At 40.9% G+C, this 22890-nt stretch overlaps 1 protein-coding gene across 1 annotated transcript in view; it reads right to left on the bottom strand.

Annotated features, from left to right (window-relative positions):
- Positions 1 to 3034: 3034 nt before the first annotated feature.
- The window catches only part of grin3a (glutamate receptor, ionotropic, N-methyl-D-aspartate 3A), an 87292-nt gene continuing 67436 nt past the window's right edge, over positions 3035 to 22890 (bottom strand). The window contains exons 8-10 of the mRNA XM_079582562.1: positions 20236 to 20397; positions 18746 to 18816; positions 3035 to 4540 (exon numbers count right to left, since the gene is read on the bottom strand). Of these exons, the coding sequence (XP_079438688.1) occupies positions 3997 to 4540; positions 18746 to 18816; positions 20236 to 20397 (777 nt within the window). The 3' untranslated portion in view covers positions 3035 to 3996. The remainder of the gene's footprint in view (positions 4541 to 18745; positions 18817 to 20235; positions 20398 to 22890) is intronic.

Below are 22890 nucleotides of genomic sequence, written 5' to 3'. Positions count from 1 at the left end.
CACACTTATTTACCACTAATTTAGAATGACTTAGAAGGACTTTTACCCGGCTGTTTTGATCTTTTCTTTCTGCTATGAAACTGAAATTTACTGATTGAGTACTGTGATGCTCTTTGATATCAAGCAAGTATTCTAAATACCCTGAAATAGAAGAGCAACTACCTGAATGTGTGTTAAGGTTCTAAAACATAATTCCAGGGCTAGAACAGGGACTTGCTCATGACCCTTGTGTACAGCGTCATTGCTCATGTCCAATAACGAACATAAAAAGTGTCAAATCAGGGAAAACTACATTTTCCTTTACTTTTATGCACACTTTAACTTTCTCTATTGTGTTGTTTCTCCTTTGACCAGAGGGATGTTTTTGTCACGTCTAAGCAAGTCCTGCTGCACAAAAAATATCCAGTGACAGCTCAGCGCTGCATGCTGATCCCATGGTCTTCTGCTCGGTCAGGTATTCATTTCAGCACTGTCAGACCCAGCCTCCCCTTCGGGCACACTCGCTAAACAGATCGGCCGTGCATCTGAGAGGGCACTGACCACACCACGTGTTTATATAAATGTCATCTTTAGCTTTCAGAGTACGCCTCTTCCTGTGGTCTCTTTAATTGCTGGTCCTCAAGCAACGAGAGAGAAAGATAGTGCCACAAATAAATGCCAGCGCAGAGCTACAGGGTGTTTTTTTTGAAGCCATGCTAGAGTCTGTTTACATAAAATGGCTAAAAAAAATAAACTTTGGGAACAGTGTTTGCTGCTAACATTTTTGTGACCCACTTTCAGCACTCTTCCAAGTTCAGCCTATTCAAACTAACACTTTCTAATTAGTTGAAGCCTTTAAACTAGTGATAAGCAACTGGAGTCCACAAGAAAAGTCATTGTGAGAAAAGGAAAGTGGTGCGGGTGCATTCAAATAGAGAACGCGGGCAAACAATAGAGGTAAACTTTAATAACATCCAAACAAATCAGGTGCAAGAACAGTATATCTTCACAAAAGGACTCCTTCAGTGTGTGCAGTTGTAAGAGAATTACATATCAGAGTGCGGATTATGGTGAACTTTGGAAGAACGACCACAAAGAAACCCCATACGTCCCATATGAAAGCAGAGATTTGTTTAAATCCCAATATGTGATTTAGAAATGTGGCTCCAGGGCAACCGTCCCCACTTTGGACACGGCATAGGGGAGAAGCAGAACTTTAAAATAATACCATCAAAAGAATAATTCTCCAGATAAGGTGCCAGAAAATGTAATGACTTTTCTTTCATATATGTGGACAGTTTTTTTGCACAGTGGGAAGAGTAACCAAATGATTTAAATATGAATGAAGTAAATAAAAAGATTTCAAGGGGCCCTGAGTTGATCAATAAAAAAAATGCATTGGATTTTTGACCTGAATAGCCCGCCCAACTGATCCATGTGAGCAATGTGTCTCAACACATTATGGGGGTCATTTTACAAAGTGTTTTCTCATGAGCTGTTTGCGCCTAAGTGGATCAGCAGCTGTCATTCGGGTATATTTAACTTGCTCTCATTTACATTTTGGATTTCGAGCAATAATTCTGTATTAAACACAATTCTAAATGTTCATTTGGATGCAACAAGGCCACAAATCGCAAGTTGCACTCGCTATTTAGCACCTGTCTTAATAAATGAGCTCCCGTGTTTCTGCTAAAGTCACAAATGGGAGTGTAAGAACAGGATGGTTCAGGATCTATTTGTGAAAAAAAAAAAAAGGGTCCTTTTCCCGGTGGGAGCGCAGATGTGTCCCGCCGCATGGAGACAGGCCTGAGGAGGGGGCTCATCTGCTCCCCCCACGGGAAACCCAGCCTCACTTAACTGGGAGGAAATTGTGCAGAAAGTTGAGACGTAAGATGAGATCATTTTCCCAAAGTGTTAAGATACATCGGGTTCAGAAAGTATTCAAACCACTGCTGTTACGTTGACATGTGATACTGAAAATGCTAAATTTGCAAACTTAAAAAAAAAAAATCTTTCATTGTTTGATCGAAATAACAATTGGTATATACCGTAAATTATATAATATCGGCCGGGGCCTTTATTTACTCAAGGGCATCTAGGACCAGGCCTTTATTGGAACCAGGCCACAATTAGAGACAGGCCTTTATTTCTATTTGAGCAAAACGGACGACCAGGAAAACGAAGAAAAACGAGATTTGTGTCCATTTGCACCTAAAATATTAGGTTCATTTATTAACATTTCAAACACTCTCCCAGCGGCTGGAACATTGATGCCTTTTATTTTGTCGGGACAACAGGAAGTGTTTCGTTGCTGTTAGCGGAGCATTGACATCGATGTCCCTGCAGGTTTCTGTTTCATTTTTACCGCGGACTGGATTATTTGTTGTTATCTCGTGTAAAAGGTGAGTTTAGACGGAGCGCTTGTGTTTGTGATCGATCATGAGACAGACCCGAGAGATGACGAGACGCTCGCGCTGATCGGAGGAGTTATTTTGAGGCCTGGGACTGACCTGCACACGGAGCAGCTGGACGTGCTTTGAAGACGCGATGGTGACTTTATTAAAACCCTGGAGGGTCACACAACATTTGTTACTTTCCCTGTTTCCACAAATAGTCACTGGAGGTTTGAAAAGTGGCTAAATCTGTGTCAAAGTTACGCTTGGATCAGCTCCACTCCGCAGCGTTCCCCCTCGGCCCGGGTTCCCGTTTGTTTACTTCCTGCAGTTCCAGTTTTCTTTTACACGAGTATGAGACAAATTCCTAACATGGGGAATATTTCTACCGCTATAGTTTCTAATAAAAGCCCCGGCCTGATTTAGAGACCGGCTTTAATTTGCCTCCACCAGCCGCAAACCTGGCCACTGTTAGAGACCCGGCCGTTAATGGAATACAGGCCAGTGTTAGAGAATTTACGGTAGCTAATGCATCATCACCGAGCGGGAGAGGTTGCTGTGTTGAATTTGAATATTTGACATTATTAATTAGCGTTTTTCTTTTTCTTTTCATAACTTGTAATTATAGAGTTAGAAAGAATAGTTAAAAGAGAGAGTGAAAAATGTCTGAACAACTCACTTTAAGTTTTCATACGTAAAACGTCTTCAAAACAAACATTTCCATATCACACCTTGGGTTTATAAATGCACTGGATACAATACATATTCAACCCTCTAATTCATGAGCTCTTATGGTGGAAAACAGTGGATCAAACTCTGACACAATGACAGTAATTCTTCCGCAGTGTAATTTGTGGAAAGTAGGGGATTTCTACACAGTGATCCATTGACAAGAAAGACTTGCATTTAGCAGAGAACCGAAACCGCCGTGTGCAACCTCACTAAATCTTGCCACTTTTAATCTCAATAGCCCTCTAAATTGACCCCTGGACCTGCCCAGAGGGTAAGAAATTGCAAGTTATCAAAACTGGTAACTCAAGGGCAATGGAAAGTCAAATTAAACTGTATATATTTCCCCCTTCACCAGTAGAAAGGTTGAGGCAAGACTCTGGGGACTTAACGCCATAACTGGGCGGGTTCAACTCGGGGTCATCTGCATTAGACGCAGGTGAATTAGCCCATTAGTCTTAAATACCAGCGAGCCCTCATGTATCTATGGCCGGAGCTTATCTTCCTTGCAAGCAAATCTGTGCCTTCAAAGAGGGAGCGGGAGATTGGATGGAGTAAAGGGAGAGGATGGAGAAAGAAGGAGAAGATTGTGGACTGTAAAATGAAAAGAAACGAGGGGGGGAGGGATTTCACGGCGTTCCAGTGAGAGAATTGAGCAAGTGAAATACTGAAACACAATTTGGCCATGGTTCTTGCGTTCGGTGCCACCCGATCCGATCTCATTCCAGATTTGACAAATTGTCTCACTAGAATATTAAATCCAGATCTTATGTTTAGATCGACCAGCGCTGTAACCTCCAATCCAAAAGGAGGGTCCTGCCCCCAGTAATGCGTTCCCTTTCCGAACAGGGTCCAAAACAACATCAAACCAGGTTTCATTGGACAACGGTATCCATCAAAACTCCGGTAGTGTGTTTGTGTGTGGGTTAGTCTGCTGGTGGGGCTGGGTGTACGGGGAGAACTGGTTGCCCTGGTTCGTGGTGGGCTGATTCGAAGGAGTATGGTGCTCCGCTTGGTACTGTTCGAGCTCCCTCTTTCTTCTCATAGCAGACTGTAGCTGCTGCTTAATCACGTGGATTTGACTCTCCAGTTCTGAAAGCTCTTGTACCAGGGGATTTCGGCCCACGCCCCCAAGACCTTGTCCACATTCCCCCAGTCCCCGACAGTGCACCGGGGTTATGCCTGGACACGTGCCCCCCTGTCCCGCCGCCAAGCGTCCCAGCAGGTCGGAGCGACCGTTGGAAGTGGTCACTATGGGCAGGTGTTTCTCCAGTAAGGGGATAGAGTGTGGGTGAGGGGAGGACGATGTTGGAGCTGACAGGTCCTGGGATAATGGGTGCTCCAGGTCGTTCTGCACCTCCGGAAGGACCCTCCGTCTGTTACAGTGGGACAACTCGGTGGCGTTCCAGCACGCCGATTGGTTGTTTCCTTCATTGCATCTGGGGAAATATATCAAATGAATATTATTTTCATATTTATATTTGATACTTGGATGGTTGTTTACAATTTTTCAATTCTGTTACAACAATGCTGTTTTCCCCACTGTGTAGGGTTTCTTATATTAAAACTGCATTCTCTGCATATCTGCATTGATACCTGCCTGTGACTTATCCTCTTAAAATGAACTCTCTGCCCTCCATGATATAGATGTTTCAAATTTGCAACTCCCTTACCACAGCAGCAAAACATCCATCTCATATTGTAATGCACCACACTGCCTAGGAACATCATCTACCAAATAAGTTAGGGCGGCTGGGTGGGGGTTTGTTGATGAGGAGCTACTGCTCTCGTCAACTTGCCCGCTCTACTCCTGTTTAACGCACTACACTGTGTAGGGCTTACATAATACATGTACTTAAAAAAATAAAATAATAATAATAATTTAAAAAATATACATATTGTACTCAAATTAATATTATTCTGAGGATGGTAATGACAACTGGGAAGCAGCAAGATCACGGAGTATAATATGTATATTAATGTGTCATTTTTAAAATAAAACTAGTGACTCTCGCTAATACTATCAATGTTCGTCATGGTAACCATCTGAAAGAAATTGATCAATGATCGCTTTTTGCAACTCGCTTTGTACTAGACCCCGTACATGAAACGAGACCGTTGTTGTAATTGTTTTTCTTTCCTGTTGATGTATGAACATTTCAAACAGTGTTTTGTAAGTTATAGTACTTAGTAAATAGTTTGTAAGTATGTGGCTTTATCATAGTTTGGGGATCCCTTTTGGGGATTGTATACAGTGCATACGTTTCAGTCATGTAAAGCCATAGTGTAAATACCATCTTGTAAATGTTGTTTCCTTGTTGTTGTTTTGTTCCTTTGTTGTTCCACAATGTTCTTGTGAAATGATCATTTTAATTGTATTGATTTTGGGGGTGGGCACTCATAAGCTCTTGCTTCGGCCCACTCCTTTTGAGCAGAGTCTTTGCTGCTCAAATAATAATAATAAAAAAAATCATATTGCTGGGTTGCAGGTTCTAGAATGTGATGATGTCATCGGACCCAGCGGGGGGCAGGAGCCAGTTTTTCCTATTCATAACATTACACTTTCACAAGTCGAAGCTAAAAAGAAAATATATGAATTTAAAAAATGATCTTTAATATCAGTCGCTGGGTCCAAGATCTCTCTGTACAAGACCAAAAATGTCCTCAAAAACAAAATAATTTTTCCTCTATGTAATAGTATAGGCCTTTAGAACACTGTGATGTCACCTGCAACCCAGCAATTCAACAGTTTCTGAATTCTTTACTGAAGGCCTTAAAGGAATAGCCACCGTTTTTCCATACTGAGATATGTTCTTACCTTAGCTTAGACGAGTTGATGCGTACCTGTCTGGTCTTTGTACGAGCGCTCAGCCATGAAAAAACACCGAACATGTTGTTAGCATTTAGCCCCTCCTCCTCTCTTCATGGGCCCAAACGGGGGTGAAGTTAGCGTAAAGACCAGAAAGGTACGCATCAACTCGTCTAAGCTTTTTTCCTGTACACTTTTTTTTGTCAATTTAACCTCTTAAACCCCGCCCGAACCGAGCACATTTTCTCCAGCTCAACTCTAACCAAATTTAAAAGCTTCTTGAAAAAAAAATTCAAAAAAAAAAAAATCAAATTAGCAACAAAAATGAGACGTAACTGAGGATGAAAATGTGAGGACAACGCAACAAAAAGGTCACGATCAGTTATGCAGGTCGTAGCTTTCAAATGAGGCTGTGAGCTCCAGCTTTTAGATTTGGGTAAAGCTGAACTGGAGAAAATGTGCTAGGTTCAGGTGGGGGTTAACTGGTCCAATGAGGTTCAATAGGTTTTCTAGTAACAAAGACAATAGGCCGTCTGGCTACAGGAACTTACTGTCAGCATCAATTTAAGTAGTTTAGACATATTTATTTATTTATTTTACTTGTAAAAGCTATCCTAGCCTTTCTAGATTACGAAGCAATTTTGTGAAGAGTGAAAATGCTCAAGTTCAACAGCCGGGGGTTGATTGGAGCCGTTTGCACTCTTTGTATGTTATTTTAATCGTGAACAAAACATTTCCCAAAGCCAAACCAATTTCCTCTTGTGGATCGTTTTGAAGCTGCGCTCACGGCAGGCACTAACAACCCAAACAAAGCCCCCGCATCCCAGTTTGAAGGTATGTTTACTTTTTTAACATACTGTATGGATGCACACAACTGGTCAGGAAATACTGTACATATTTTCTATTCATCAGAAACATCTTATCAGTGTTAATTTTGACAACATATTTTAGGTTAGTTTTAGTCTTAGTCTTTTGACGAAAATGACAATGTCAATTATAGTCGAGATTTAGTCAAAACAAATATCTTCTATATAATTATAATCATATTTAATGAAGGTCCTCTGCTCATGGAGCTGCTCCCACATGAACAAAACTCAGAGCTGCTCCTTTGGCAGTGAATTTACATGATCTGAGGCTCTTTCAGACGGTCAACAGAAGTTTGGAAGATTTTAGTCTCTCCTTTTCATTTTTATTTAGTCTTATTTTAGTCGACTAAAATATCTGGACATTTTAGTCTCATGAAAAACTTTAAATTTAGTTTTAGCCCAACTTTAGTCGTCAAAAATATCACTTTGACTCAAATTAAGAGTAAATATTTGAGTCGACGAAATTAACACTGCATCTTATGTAAGTAAGCGTAAAAAATTAATTAAACTGAATTATTTTTCCATAACATACAGTGCCGTAAACATGATGTAGCACTTTATTTTATACTATGTTTGATAAATTGTACCTGCCAATATTAGTACAATGTAATGTGCTGTAGCAGTGTGTAATGACTGTAAGTATGTAATACACACAATGGAATCATATGCATTAGGAGGTACATAATGTAATAAGACATTAAAAAAAAACCTGTCTACCCTTTCACACTCATTCACCAGTTTATGCAGACACTGGTGGAGAGGTGGGTGAAGTGTCTTGCCCAAGGACACAATGACAGTGTGCATCTTCAGGAGTTGGGATTTGAACCCCCGACCTTCCGATCATGAGACGACCCGCAGTACCAGCTGCGCCACTGTCGCCCCGTGGTCGTGTGCCAGAAATGTGCAATGCCCTGTTCCCAGTACATCAGTCAAACTGTTACAAAAGCTAAAGAAAGCATAAGGCCAAGTGTCAGGACTAAAGCTTTAGGCTGTGGTGTTGACAGACCAGTGTGTGGGTGCACCTCACAGTCAGGAAACAAGTTAAAAGCATGGGCGGAGCACTCAAGATTGATAAGCAGCAGTGTTTTGTCCAAATTTAGAAGATAAGTTTCCTTTAATCTTTATGTGGGCCATTATTTTTCCACTGTGGGCTGAAATGTTTGACTTGTTCATCTTTGATAGGCAACACCATCCTTTATTGCATTAATAAAATGTAGCCTTACGATAGCATTTTATGAAAATTAAAATCCACAACTTGAACCATAAACCTATGGAAGCCCGTTTCCTTCCAACGGGAAGTCGAAATTACGAGATTTAAAGTCATAATTTTGTGTTTAAAACACAAAATTTCGAGTTTAAATCTCGAAATTACGACTTTTAAACTCGTACTACGACTTTAAATCTTGAAATTACAAGTTTAAATCTCGAAATTACGACTTTTAAAACTCAGAATTTCGAGAATTAAACTCGGAATTTCGAGTTTTTCAAATCCGTGATCATAGACGTCGGTACGGCGGGGACAGCGGAACCACTGGTGCAAATGTAAACAATCATGGAGGATTAGCTTCATCGTGTTGTGAACCGGAGCTGCAGCAACTCTTACAACTTTTACAAAGACACACAGAAATGTTTAATTTACTCTTACTTTAAAAGAAGTGACAAGAAAACTTATTAAAAATGACTGTATCCACGATAGGAATGTGTTTAGGCCTTGATGATGCAGGGGCATTCCCAAAGCTAATGCTACGATCGTAGCATCATGAACTTCGATGAACTTCGGATGATCATGATCATGATCATGTGAAATATGCATGAATAAAGTCAATAAACCCACCGTCTACATAAAGCATCACTTTAACAACGATCACACACTGAGCGGGGCTGGATGATTTTGCAGTTTATGGCTGTAGCCGATTGCTTAGCACCCGGAGCTAACTAGCTTCTTAGCAGCTCTAGCATCCAGCTCCAATAATGGATCTTGTGGAATTAAGTATTATACACTAAAAACGTCAATAAAGCCAGTAACCACATAATGCAGCCTTGAAGATTATCACACACTGGGTCGGGATTTAATAATTGGTGGTTGATTGGAGCCTTTTTTTTTTTATCAACAATGAGGTGGATTGCACATGCTAACTGGGCAAACTAGCCACTGTCAACCAGCATTGCCTTTTTATCAAGCGGGGAGACCTTAGGGGGGATCCATAGGACATGGCAGAGGCAAAGAGGGACGAGTTTGCCCCAAAATAGCAGTTGTTTTTCAGGCATGATACGATTCCAAGATACGGCTATGCTGGCCAGATCAAGCTCCACAAATCAGACCGCATCAGACAGGAAAGAGAACGGCAACAACATCCGGATTTTCAAAGTAAAATAGGGCTGACGTCTATGATTACGGATCTTAAAAACTCAAAATTCCGAGTTTAAATCTCGAAATTCCGAGTTTTAAAAGTCGTAATTTCGAGATTTAAACTCGAAATTACGAGTTCAAATCTCGAAATTTAAACTCATAATTTCGAGATTCGTAGTACGAGTTTAAAAGTCGTAATTTCGATATTTAAACTCGTAATTTCGAGATTTAAACTCGTAATTACGAGTTTAAATTTCGACTTCCTGTTGGGCTTTTATTTTTTTAACATGGCGGAAACGGGCTTCCATATAAACCTGCTGGGGCACCTCTAAAAGGCACAACATCGCAGTCTGTTCAGTTAAAAAAATCTGGTTTATTATAAAAAGTGTGGGAGGCACAGAATTTTTTTTTCCGTCATAGGGCCCAGATTAGTGGCACCCCTGAGCACCTTATACGGTCTGTGCTTTTTGTATCTCAAGAGATTTTAAAATCTTCTGGTCTATCAGGCCTTATTTTCCAGTTTGGTAAAGCCCCTTATCATTACAATGTACTATAGCTGATTACATTTTAGAGATTTAGTCGACCAAGTTTACCGTCTTTGTCAACTAAAAAGTCATAGCTATATCCTGACTAAAACTAAAAGACAACAACAAAGACTAAAATTGAATCAGGGAATATGAAAGTGCAGTTTGAGCACTCTGTTTAGTTCAATACTGCACAACAAATCAGTGCACAATTCCACAAAGCATCAGCTTTTCATTGAATGCAAAATATGCACACAACTTATCTTTTGACTTGCTTTGAGGCTTTTATCTTTCATTATCCGGCCGTGATCTTTGCTCTTCCATTCAGCGAGCCCTTATTGCTTTTATTTATGAGTATATGATGCTTTCCACTTGAAGGCACTTATCAAAGAGCTCCAGGTTTCCAGGAAAACGGTACGCGCATTAACACGGGGAGATTCTATTACTTATGGTCCAATCATTTTGCTTTATTCGTTCATCTATTGTTTGTTTGCAGCCTTTTTTAAGCCTTAATGAATCCTGGATTTTTTTAGAACAGTGCAGCAAATACATTGGAAAAAGTCACGCTCAATAAACCTTTAAGACTAACTCAACCCATGCTTTATATCAAAACAGAAGAGACTACTACTACTACGACTAATACTGCTGTGTATATTTATGATAACCCAGAGTAAACCAGTGAGAAGCTGCGCATTACGTTCGACTCCAAAAGGTTGTTGTTGTTTGCCACAGAATTCTTCCCGGGCCATCTATTGAATCATTTCATCAGAATAGAATTAGGATCGCTGGCTGTCGCTGTGTTTCATGGTTGTGCTTCGCTTCTGTTAATGTTTATTTTGTGAACATTTCATACAATGCCTTGTCATTTTAGTCTGTGCTAGAATAACCACTCTGAAGTGTAACAGGTCTCTTTTGCCATTGAGGCAAATCAAAGTATGATTGTACAACGTTTTTTTTCTATAGGATAAAGATAAATAATAATCGGGTATGCTGTGGGTATGTGTATATGTTGTTTTCGTAGGTTCCTTGTACTATGTACTTTGTAATATGTAACGTGTACTATTGTGATATGAACATTTTTTATTGTACTGATTCGGGGGTGGGCGCTCATAAGCTTTTGCTTCGGCCCACTCCTTCTGAGCAGAACGATTACTGCTCAGACAAATAAATAAACAAAACTAAAATTGCCATGGTTTGAGAACAGGTTCACAAACTAGGAACTTTTCTAGGTACAATCGTGTAATATAGAACATAAAACACAGAATTTAGATTATGATAAGTTATACAAACTTTAAGACTATAATTTGACCTTTTTATATTTACAGCCTATTTATAAATAAAGATTACCATTTTTATTCAGCAAATGCAATCTTGGATCGGCTTAAGAGTTCATTTGTTTTACTGAAAGAATCTTAGTAAAAAAAAAAAAAAGTGTTAGTTTTAAAAGCAATTATTTAAAATATTCATCCGCCACATTTATTATCATCTCCTTGTGCATACGGCAGGATTGGAGCACAGGTTCATAAATGCCACATGCCCTCCAATGTGTGATCAAAATACATCAAAAATATACACTATTCTGTGTGCGATGTTGATAAATGACTGCCAGTCTATTTTTGTTTTTTAATAACAAGAATCTTGCTCAGGGGCATGCACATTTTAAATCTCAATAGTATCTTCAACATTGCAAATTAATTGGCAGATTAAAGAATGACATTGCAGACTGTCCACTATTATTGTTACTACTACTACTATTTACTATTGCAACAAGAAAACAAAATCTAACTGAAAAAGCTTTTTGGAAGAAAAATTAAATGTATTCACTTCTAAACAATATGGTTCTGACCTTGTTTTAGAGCTTTTTCTTCTTCTTAAAAAAATAAAGGTAAAATATGGTAAGGCAACAATTGACATAGAACAACAGTGGGATTGTATTCACAGATGTGCAGGTGTATTCAGTAATAGCAGCAGATCTAAGTGTGGACATACCACATAGTGCAATAGAGCTGTGCAAATGGAACAGGCTATTATGTTCATGAGTCTGATAAAGAGTTACTGAGTCTTGTTATCATTCATGAGTCTGATGGCGGAGGGGAAAAACTGTTCATCCATAAAAGGCCGGTCTAGCCAATAAAGTTTCACTTTTAAACATCCCTTTGCATCTAAAACGCCTCTCCTAAACCGTGCACAGTAATAAAACAGACTAGTTTTCACTTGTAGTCCACATTTCTTTTAGAAATGTGTAGCGCAGACACAGCGCCCCCCTCCTGCAGTCAGCGGCAGTGCAGTAAAGGTTAGCCTCACCTCGGACTCTTTATCCAGATGATTGAAAACGCGCTCAACAAAAGACCCATTTATAAATGTGTTTTACTTTTGGGGGGCAATAAAAGCACAGAATAGGAGAGAGCGCTGAGCGAATGGACCGAGGTCAGTGTGTGTTTTGAATTTATTTATTTTTGTTTCATTTTTATTTTTCTATGATGGTTGGTGAGGCACTTGTCTCCCCTGACCGCATGTCACTGGACATTTTACACAAATCAATCTGCTGTACATCATATTTTAGAGGCAAAAGTGGGATGGGCGGAAGAAGGTGAATTGGACCCCCGGCAAGAGCTTCTGGGCTGGTATCTCAGCGATCCATCAACAAAGCTAAACAAACCTGCTTAGGATAAATTCAGGCGCTTTGGAAAAGCCAGAGCCATGTTAGTCACCAAAACATTCATGCAAGGACGACTAGTACAACAACTACTACTGAATCCTACACAATCTGAGCTTCTTTAAAAGGAACAGGCCACCGTTTTTTACATACTGAGATATGTTCTTACCTGAGCTTAGACGAGTTGATGCGTACCTGTCTGGTCTTTGTACATTGCACTCAATCACGCAAAATGACGAAAGATGTTGTTCGCATTTGGCCTCTCCCAATGTATTCCTATAGCTCCAAACGAGGGTGAACTTGGAAGTGACCACGCTCTTCCACGGGCACAAAGACCAGACAGGTACGCATCAACTCGTCTAAGCTCAGGCAAGAACATATCTCAGTATGGAAAAACGGTGGCGTGTTCCTTTAAGACACACTGTAAAGATTTTTACAAATTCAAGATTTTACCATACTGAAACTCAGAATGAACCTGCAGTGACTCTCTATGTTGTTGTTGTTTTATTCATGTCTTTTCATTTCTAAAGTGGAATAAATCTTATATTGTAAACGCAGACATTTGAGAAGAAAGACCTTTTGTGCACCGTTCTCCTCTGCTGGCAACTCACCACCATACTGTATAATATAATGCACTACTGTACATAAACTTTCAAGTGTTCTCCCTTTGTCAACTTCAAAATTGTTCCAGTAGAGTATTTACTCATTATTAATTTCTACATCAATATAAAAGGGCTGGTGTGCAAACAACACAGAGAGGCGTCATTTTCTCATAAAGTTCTAAGTGAACTCATTATGGCCCACCTCTGTTTCAAAGACGTGCCTTTTTAAATGTAAACGAAGCTAACAAGGGCACCGACACAGCCACGGGCCTCAGACGGGACAGATAAAGCTTGGGCCAATTAGAGACAGCATCTGTAGAACTCCCAAACTCTCTCTGATGCCCAATTAAGATGGACTGATTCAATATCAAAAGCAGTGTTCAGGTCAAACAGGAGTCGCAAGGTCCATCAGCCAGATCACAGATTAGATACACTTTCCACAACATCATAGTCTTGCACAGGGGAAAGAGTCCAAAAAAACAAACCAAAACAAGCCGAACAACTTTGTCGGAGGCCGTGAAGTTTCTGATTTATGGCTGCAGATTGAGCAAGGCAATGAGTATTAAGGACTAAGTGAATAAGCAACTGCAAGTCTGTTGTTTGGATGTAATCAATCAAGGTTATTTCTTAAAGCTTTATGATAATTACCACATTATTTATAGAAGTGGTGCAGTGGAAACACCAACACAACAGCCGTAATTAATCTATGCAACAGAGTGTTTATGATTACTCATATGAGCACAGAACATTCGAAAACCAAAGGCTTTATTTACTCCTGAATTATGTCAGCTGCAACTGTGAGTAAGTATTATGGTTCAGTGTTAGGCAGCATTTACATAAGCATCTGCATTGAAAAGCTAACAAGCCAGTGGGACAAAGCCAAAGTGTCCTCATCTATACAAACCGTAAAAAAAAAAGAAAGAATTGCACTCACAACCCAATGAGGCAGGAGTAATAAACGACAGGTATCTGGGGAACAAAATATTAAATGATTGTTCAATGACTGCAAATGGCCACACAAAAGCAGCCACCCATTTAATGATGAGAGACCAGGCTAAGAGAGCAACAGGGTGGATCTGAGATAGAACTACCATAGTAGAATAAGGCTTAGGATCAGCAACAAGCCCAGTTCTTCATACGTGCAAAAGGGTGCTTTGAAACCCCATTTTAGTATGTTTGCCCCTCAGTTGCATCACAATGGACCTCATTTATCAAACTTAGAAAACGGCTAAATTATGAGCATATGCCGGGTGTACGGACAATCAGCGTCTGTTTCAGCATTTATTCTGTGCCTGCAAGTGGCCTGGAGGTCAAACAAAACCTCGACAGCACCACAGCTTTGGCCAAAGAATAAAGATAAAGACAATGAGTGCATCTTTGGGTAAATCACACTTTTTCACAGGCATATTTGCAGGTGCTCCGCAAGGGTCCGAACACAACATCTTAAATGTTTAGAGGAAGGAGGTGCTCCGAGGCACTGACGTAGGGAAAAATCCAGGAACATCACAGAATGCCGATGTGTTTCGACCACGAGCGTGGTCTTTACCAGGGCACACGTACAAATTAACCCGATGGTCTTAATAGAGACCCATGTCACCTGAAAAAGATCACATGGATATAAGTGAAGTCAGAGTCAAATCACCTCCTTCCTTTTAACAGCACCACAGCTTTTTTTGGTCTACGGGTTTGTCACATCCTGCTTTGAACGGCGGGCATCAGGCCTGCTGTCCACGCGCTCTCCTCTCGATAGGGGAATAGAAACACTTCCTGTGGCTGTTCCAGACGGGTTCATAGGTCCCGGTCTGCTGCCAGCTCTGCGCACACCTGTTCCCTCCCCGAGGAAAGCTCTGCTCCTGCTGAGAGACGTGCACTCTCCCCGGCTCCAGCTCTAAGTCTGCAGAGCAGACCACAGCCACGTCACTGGTCTTGGTGCAGACTCTGGTCTGACTGCAGCGCTGTATCCAAGCTTTTTCCCATGCTTTAACCAGGTTATATATTTACAGCCTATTTATAAACAAAAAACATTTTTATTCAGCAAATGCAATCTTGGATCGTCTAAAGAGTTAATTTGTTTTACTGAAAGAATCTTAGTAAAAAAATAAAAAATAGTTGTGTTAAAAGCAATTATTTAGAATATTCAGCCGCCACATTTATTATCATCTCCTTGTGTGTACGGCAGGATTGGAGCACAGGTTCATAAATGCCACATGCCCTCCAATGTGTGATCAAAATACATCAAAAATATACACTATTCTGTGTGCGATGTTGATAAATGACTGCCAGTCTATTTTTGTTTTTTAATAACAAGAATCTTGCTCAAGGGTATGCACATTTTGAATCTTAATAGTATCTTCAACATTGCAAATTAATTGGCAGATTAAAGAATGACATTGCAGACTGTCCACTATTATTATTACTACTACTATTTACTATTGCAAGAGTTACACCATGAGGGGCACAAGAAAACAAAATCTAACTGAAAAAGCTTTTTGGAAGGAAAATTAAATGTATTCACTTCTAAACAATGTGGTTCTGACCTTGTTTTAGAGATTTTTCTTCAATCTCTGAATATCATTGAAATTTTTCATTCAGGCATTTTCCAAAATTGTTCAGTTGTAGGGGTGGGTGGGCCGAGATACAAACCCCACGAGATGAGACGAGGCACAAAATTGGGTCCTCGAGAACGAGACGAGATTTGGACATAATTTGCAAAATATAAATGCATGTTTTTTCATGTATTAGGCAGGTTGTAGCTAAATTAAAACACATATTTAGCAGCTATGAATAAGTGATAATATCACACATGTGCCACAGTATCTACTGTAAGTAAAAACTGGCTTCAAGATATGTGCATGCATGTAGTTTAATATTTGAACAGGGCGAAGGAACTGGGGCTCTTTTACTACTATTTGATTCAAATTCCAAATTCAGAGCCTATACAAAAGGCTATTAAAGTAAAGCTTAAATGTTATCATCAGAGGAGCAGGAGACAGATTCTCTTCATAATAAAACGTTCATTTGTTGCACTGTGTGCCAGACTGAGGCAGAGGAAGGGCTTCACTGAACAGGTAAACAGGCTGTTAGTGATTTTCATTTAGTGATTTTTTATTAAGCCAACCTTTTCCTTGCTCAAATGTCCCACTTCTGACTTAATTATGAAAAACGGATATTCCTGTCAGCTCCTTTGCTGTGCGATCTCATTTCTGCCCTAATGTCCATGTGCGCGCGGGCGGAAGCAGGTCGGCATTGCTTTGTACCCACTATTAACTAATCCATAAGCACCTTTGAGCAGTAGAGAGTAAATGTATTGGCTTCAGGCAATCTAGTTAAAAACAAAGCCAAAACATAAAAAAACAAACCCTAGGATAAACGACCGTTTGATGGTTTGATTCTTGTTTCTAAATGAACCTGCTAGAGTGAGACAGCAGTAAAGTGTGATACTCACTGCTCACCCATCCTGACTCTTTAACAGCGTGGGGCTCTTTGCAGAAGTGGCTGATTGAATGAGCATAATTACACAGGAGTAGCTAATTCATTCTCATTACCAGAGGCACTCCTCCCATAGCCCTATACTTTGCAATAATCTATGTGTTTAATCCCCCTTCTTGGTGCTTCACCTGAGTGTCCCTTCAATTGGTCCACAGCAATAACGGACAATGATATGGAATAGAGCCTCCAGGCCTCCTTTGCAAATGCTCTGGGTCTCTCAGGTGTCGTTGCACTCTCGTTCAACAGCAGAAATGACTGCACCACTTTGCGTAGTGATGCGCATTTCAGACAAATCAAATTACAGTGCTCCCGAAGCCGCCAAAGCTGCAGAAATGATGATGGGATGGAGCATCATATACAGTACATAGCGGAGGTGTTTGGCATGTGTTTAGCCTGACAATTACCACTGTTGATCCAGGACTAGGATCACTTTTGGGGTCAATTGGGCATTTAGGCTATGAAATTGTGATCTGGGACATAAGCCAAGTTGATTCCAAAGTTAATTTCTAGAGTGGAGCACAATGGATTGGATTGTCAAAGGTTTATTTACTTCACATTGCGGAAATGGAATGGATCGGGGGTGGTGGTATTAATGACCAAAGTCAAAATCTCAAAATGACCACTGCGTTTGATCCCAGATAGACGAGTTTACCGAGCTTCCAAAGCCACACGACTGCAGCATAAAAATGACCGGATGGGTATTTTGATTCTGGGTTCTGCGAAAGTCTTTCACGCTAATCTGGCCTAAGTGCGCTCATGCGGAATATGACGGTGTAACGGACCAAAAAGAAGGCTCTTTGATTGACTTCCCTGCCCCTCACCGAGTCAAACCATCCAAGGATGACGTCAGATGAGATTAGCTCCGCCATTTGCCTCCACAGATAATGCGCTTCCAGCAGACTGATTATTTAGTTATTAGCAACGAGTGCCTTTAACAGACACACAGACACTCGGTGTTAATTGGTGTCACTTACTGTCAGCCAAGTTATCAGGCTGAGGAAACGGAACTCAATTATAAATATTTCCGCCTGCTTCGGTGACCTAAATTGTTAAAGAGATATTTGAATTGCGCACACCCAAATGTAATATATAAAGCAGACAATTTGAGGGATTACAAACTTCACAATTCACTCATATTTAAAGGATGAGTAATGCAGATCTTAAATGGTGCTAGTGTAAGATGTATGACTTTTATCCGATAACGAATGTGGCTGACCTCATCAGAGAATGTTTGTTTGACCACACTCAAGTCTAGTTAAAACAAGCAATGATCTTTTCCAAGAAAGTTAGTGAGAAAATACAACACCAGCGCTCCAACACAGTCAAAAGCAGTAGTTCCCAGTCAAGAGGGGACCAGATTCACATTCATTTTATCCTGAAATGATCGTAACTCAAAGTATCTTAAACTTAAAGCAGTACTAAGTAACTCTTGCCGCTAGAGGCCATAAGTGCAACTGCAGGTGTCGTAGCAAGTTACGATTTTTGAACTTATTAATTGCCCATGAGAGTAAATACGACGCTGACAGGAAAGGCGAAGGGAGAGAGGGATATTGTACATCCAATTACACAATGGAAATATTTTTTTTCACTCAAACTTGGCTGTAAATACTGTTTAAAGTGACGTTAGCACGCAGTTAGCTTTGCCCGTTAGCATGTTAGCTTCTTCTTCGTGATTCCATTAGTGTGCATTGGTGGCTTCGGTCCGGTGGCAGTCAAGTTGCAAACATGGTTTTCTGGCCAGAGACACAAGGGGGAGATGAAAGACCCTCCAATCATCCCATAAACACTTGTATTACCCCCACAGGGACTATGACAAGGATTTATTAAGGTAAACACGTTACTTAGTGCTGCTTTAAATGTAACTTAAAGTGTGGATATGCTACATCTGGACGTGTGTTGTCTTCATTTGACCCAGCCTGCAATGCTAAGTCACCCATAGGTAAAAAAAAAAAAAAAAAAGGTCAGCCCTGAATCTGAAACCTTCTCACGCTACAATGGAACACACAACTCTTCTCTTATGTGTAACATTGACTACTTGCTTGCACATTATTCATTGCTTCAGACATAGTTCTTCTTGTGCTCATAAAATCATGCACGAATGCTAACCAGTGTTTGGACAGCTGTTTCCTGATCATACACATTAATAATACAGTGAAAAAATTGTTGGGTAAGCATTCCATTATAGAGCTGCTTAAAGGTTAATAAGGCTAAATCCCAAGTTGCACTGAATACTCTGATAGGACATAAATAATACATCTGTGCTGAAGTTCAGCCAGAGCTGTAGTAAGAGGAAAAACTTCTCTTTCTGTGTAGTTTTAGTTGATGTAGGACACTCAAATGGGACGTACCTTTTCTCTGGTTTGGTAACAGTTGGTAATTTGTCATCTGTGAAGACCGAGTTCAGGGCTCGATGTAATCTCTGAAAAAAAGATACTTTTGTTAGTAAGTGTATATGTTACAACAATTTAAAAGTGTTGACTTTTTAAATTATTTTGCAAAACAAAACAGGTACACTAGGCACCCCTCTGGGACTAGTACTACCATGACTGAAAAATAAAAAAAGAATAAGTAGGACGTTTTTGGCAAAGGTCAAATGAAAATAAAAGAGAGTGAAGTGTATGCTACGAATATATAAGTCTGCTTTTGACCATGCTTTCAATGTAATGAAAATGACTTACAAACAACTAATCCATCTTAACTCTGACTTTTCAGTTCCAATAGACCATTCCATGGCTCAAGCAAATTGTGAGCTAATGCCCTATAGTCTCTGCAACATCGGTCAGGGACGGTGCTTTTTGATTGGCAGGCCGGGTTGGTGGTCCGTCTGTTTAAGAAGGGCAACTGGAGAGTGTGTTCCAACTGCAGGGGGATCACACTCCTCAGCCTCCCCGGTAAGGTCTACTCCAGGTGCTGGAGAGGAGAATCCAACCGAGAGTCGAAACTTGGATCCAGGAGGAACAGTGCGGTTTACGCCCTGGTTGTGGCACACTGGACCAGCTCTATACCCTTCATCGGGTGTTCGAGGGTTTCATGGGAGTTCGCCCAACCAGTCCACATGTTTTGTAGATCTGGAGAAAGCGTTCGTCCATGTCCGGGAGTACATGGCTGCTCGGACCTGGCGAAGGACAGTGGAAGTAGCTAATACTGACAAGCTGAAGATGGAGTCCTATAGCCAAAGCTGGCGGGTCACAAGGACAGGAACGAGTTCAGGGAGGCTATTACTTTCGGTTAGCTTAAAATTAATTTTGGCATCCGTCCCGCACCTCTGAAGGGGAAGACAGTGCTTCTCCAACACGGTTTCCAGTGTTGGTGGGGAGCTGCTATCAACTGTAGTTGCTGTTGCATGGTGGAAAGAACACTCCAAGGGATCCACAACCCCACTATCACATCTCCCACAGAGGAAGAAGAGACTCAGACCCAAAGGTGGACGGTTCTATCACTGTAGCTGAGGTCACTGAGGTGGTTGGAAAGCTTGGTGGCAAGGCAGCGAGGTGAATGAGAGCCTAGTCCCTTTAAGGTCTGATTTATGAGGCCAGGTGCTAAATTGGCAGACTGGTGGGTGTCCCTCTGTTTAAGAAGGGGAACTCGAGAGTGTGTTCCAACTACAAGGGGATCACACTCCACAGACTCCCCAGTAGGAGGAGGAGCAGTGTGCTTTTCATCCCGGTTGGAGAGCACTGGACCAGCTTAATACCCTCCAAGACGTGCTTGGACTGGATGGCTGGAGCAGGAGGTTGGTTCGTTGCCAGCCGTATTTCTGAACAGATTCCTCTACTTGCATTTAAACATTGTGCAGTGCATTTGGCTACAGTTATACAGTCGCATATGGCCTGCGTACCTGACTGGTATGCAGCCAGTATTTAAAGCGTGGCTCCTTGACTCGCGGGATGACCAGCTTGAAGACAATGTGCTCTGCAATAGTGGTGAGGAGAGATAAGGCCACGCCCACACACAGCATCACAAACAGGCCAGAGAAGTGCTTTATGCCCATCTGCAGCGTCTGGAGACAAGACAAAATCAAAGTTAGAAAACATCTTATTATTTTACTAGCTGTGACCCGGCCTTCGGCCGGGCCTCTCTAGTGTCCACATTTGATATTCTGAGATTATGAGTGATTACAAAGAAATGTCCAACCCGTCACACAGTTCAGCTGTAGACCAGTGGTTCCCAACCCATTCCAAAAACTGTGGCCACTACAAATGTGTAAAATAATGAATGCTAAAAATAATGTCAAACAAACTGCAATTGGAGTGTTTGATGCACCCGTGCTCCTTTCTTATAAACTACATCGACAATATTTTCGCTAAACTCAGGGAATAGAATTCAAGAGACAGTGGAATAATTATGGATAAATATTAGGGGTTCAGCTCTAACGGTTTGGGTCACGGTGCAGGACCTGTGGTTTGGTGCATCACGGTAGTGTACAATAAAAAAAATAATGAGTAGGTTTTGAACTGAAATAGCCTAATGATCGTTGTTAGACAGTATTTATAACCTTACAATAAAATTGGCAATGCGTTCAAAGCTGCTTTAGAATAAAATGTACCTCTGGGCTCACAATACGTGAAAGCAAAATAGAAAACAAATGGTACAGCAGCAAAGTAAAAAAAAAGAAAAAAAACTACGCAGTGCAGGCCATGCGCTCGTTAAGTAGTAGTTTCATTTTCGCTTTTACGCACACGGAGGATAAATCAGTCGGAGCAGCGCGTTTGATTAGAGGCTCGTGTTTAGCGTGTACTGTTTTTTCGGAGACAAAGCTTTGGAGACGTATATGGGCAGGATTGGATGTTACGCATTTGTCTGCGTCTCTAACATTACGCAGCCCTGGATGTAAAATGAACCACAGCCTCGGTCACTGCAGGAGAGACTGAAACAAAGACACGCAGATGTGTTTTGGAGGATGTAACTGTACCTGTGCGGAGCGTCTGCAGGTTAGCGGTGAGTGACAATGACACACATCGCCCTGGTTGGATCCGCGCGCACACATACACGCGCGCACGCACACACACACACACGCACACGCACACACACACACACACACACACACACGCACACACGCGCGCGCACACACACACATACGCACACACCGCCCTGTTTGGATGCGCGCACACGCACGGCAGCACCAACCACGCACACACTCAGTACTGTCGCCAGGCTTCCTGGTGTTCCCAAACGGTCTCCCATCCCAGTCCTAACCAGGCCCGTCCCTGCTTAGCTTCAAAGTCGGTATGGGAAATAAACATGGCGGCGCCCAGGCGGCGGCCATTGAGATAGCGTTTTCTATAATAGATCTCATGCCAATTTTTGCATTTTCATAAAAAATACATAAATAAATAAATTATAATAAGAATAAAAATGCTGGAACCCACTAAATATCATTTCCCCTAGCCCCTAGTTTTAGTTTAGATAAAATTGTTGTCAAGGCTATTTTTTTTAAAGTATGCAAATAAAGACAACTCTTTTGTCTTATCGTGGGGTCTAGACGTGACTTGTGGGTCCAGTGCACCTACTCTATCAGCGTATAGAGCAAGAAACACTTAGTCTGGCCAGCCACTTATTTCCCTTCATATAAAGAGTCTCCAGTTTAAATAAACACAGTTAAAATAAATTGAGGAGAAGAGTCTCTTTGAAAGCACTTTGAAACCACATTAAACGTGACATGATACATTAATATACAAAATAAGTAGTTACATCAACAAATGGTATATAAACAGTTATAAAACAAACACATGTAATCACTCAGGTAAGATTATAGTAAAGTACCAGAGGGACTTATTTGCATCTCCAATGTTTAGTTTGCCTATTTGACATGGTCATTTTTCTTTGAATATTCTTAGCAATCGAGTTCCATTCAATTTATTTTCCCTGGACCATTTTTTCTCTTGTGTCCTTTTTATTATCCATCAGTTCCCCCCCTCTCCCCCCACCACTTTATCACTCTTTTCCACTTATTGATGTCATGAGGTGGTGTCCTGCTTGTGAAGGCCTGAATTAGGGTTGGGGCTGGTTAGTACCAGGATAGGAGTGGTTATCTCCCTTCGACCAATCTACTGGCTATCCGTAGTTTACCACCATCCAGTGCTATACCTACGTCCGCCAAGCAGATCAAAGCTATTTTAGATACTTTTTCCTTTTCTCATTTTAAGTGATCAAACTTAAATAAAAAGAAAGTTTTAAAAATGCAATGAACCCATGGCGCTCAGTGGTTGGAGCAGCATGTCTTAATGGACACAGAGCCCGATGCGTCTCAACCAAATGGCCTTTCTCACAGGGAAAACAGAATTCAAAATGAACCATGTGAACTCAATAGTTGTCCGTGGCATTTTATCTAACCAGTGAGTGCCTTGGGTATTTGTATTTCTTAAAATTGACTATCCCTTGGCCAAATAGCACCACTGTTTAATGATTTTTGCATCGTCGTCTGGAGGTGTAGTTAATGTTCCTCTTGTACTTTTTAAATAGAAAGTTTTATTGGATTTATGTGGCCCAGATG

This window comes from Gobius niger (genome assembly GCF_951799975.1).
Source record: "Gobius niger genome assembly, chromosome: 2".
Lineage (NCBI taxonomy): Eukaryota > Metazoa > Chordata > Actinopteri > Gobiiformes > Gobiidae > Gobius > Gobius niger.
The sequence above is the reverse complement of the archived record's forward strand: the minus strand, read 5'-3'. Positions and strand labels throughout refer to the sequence as shown.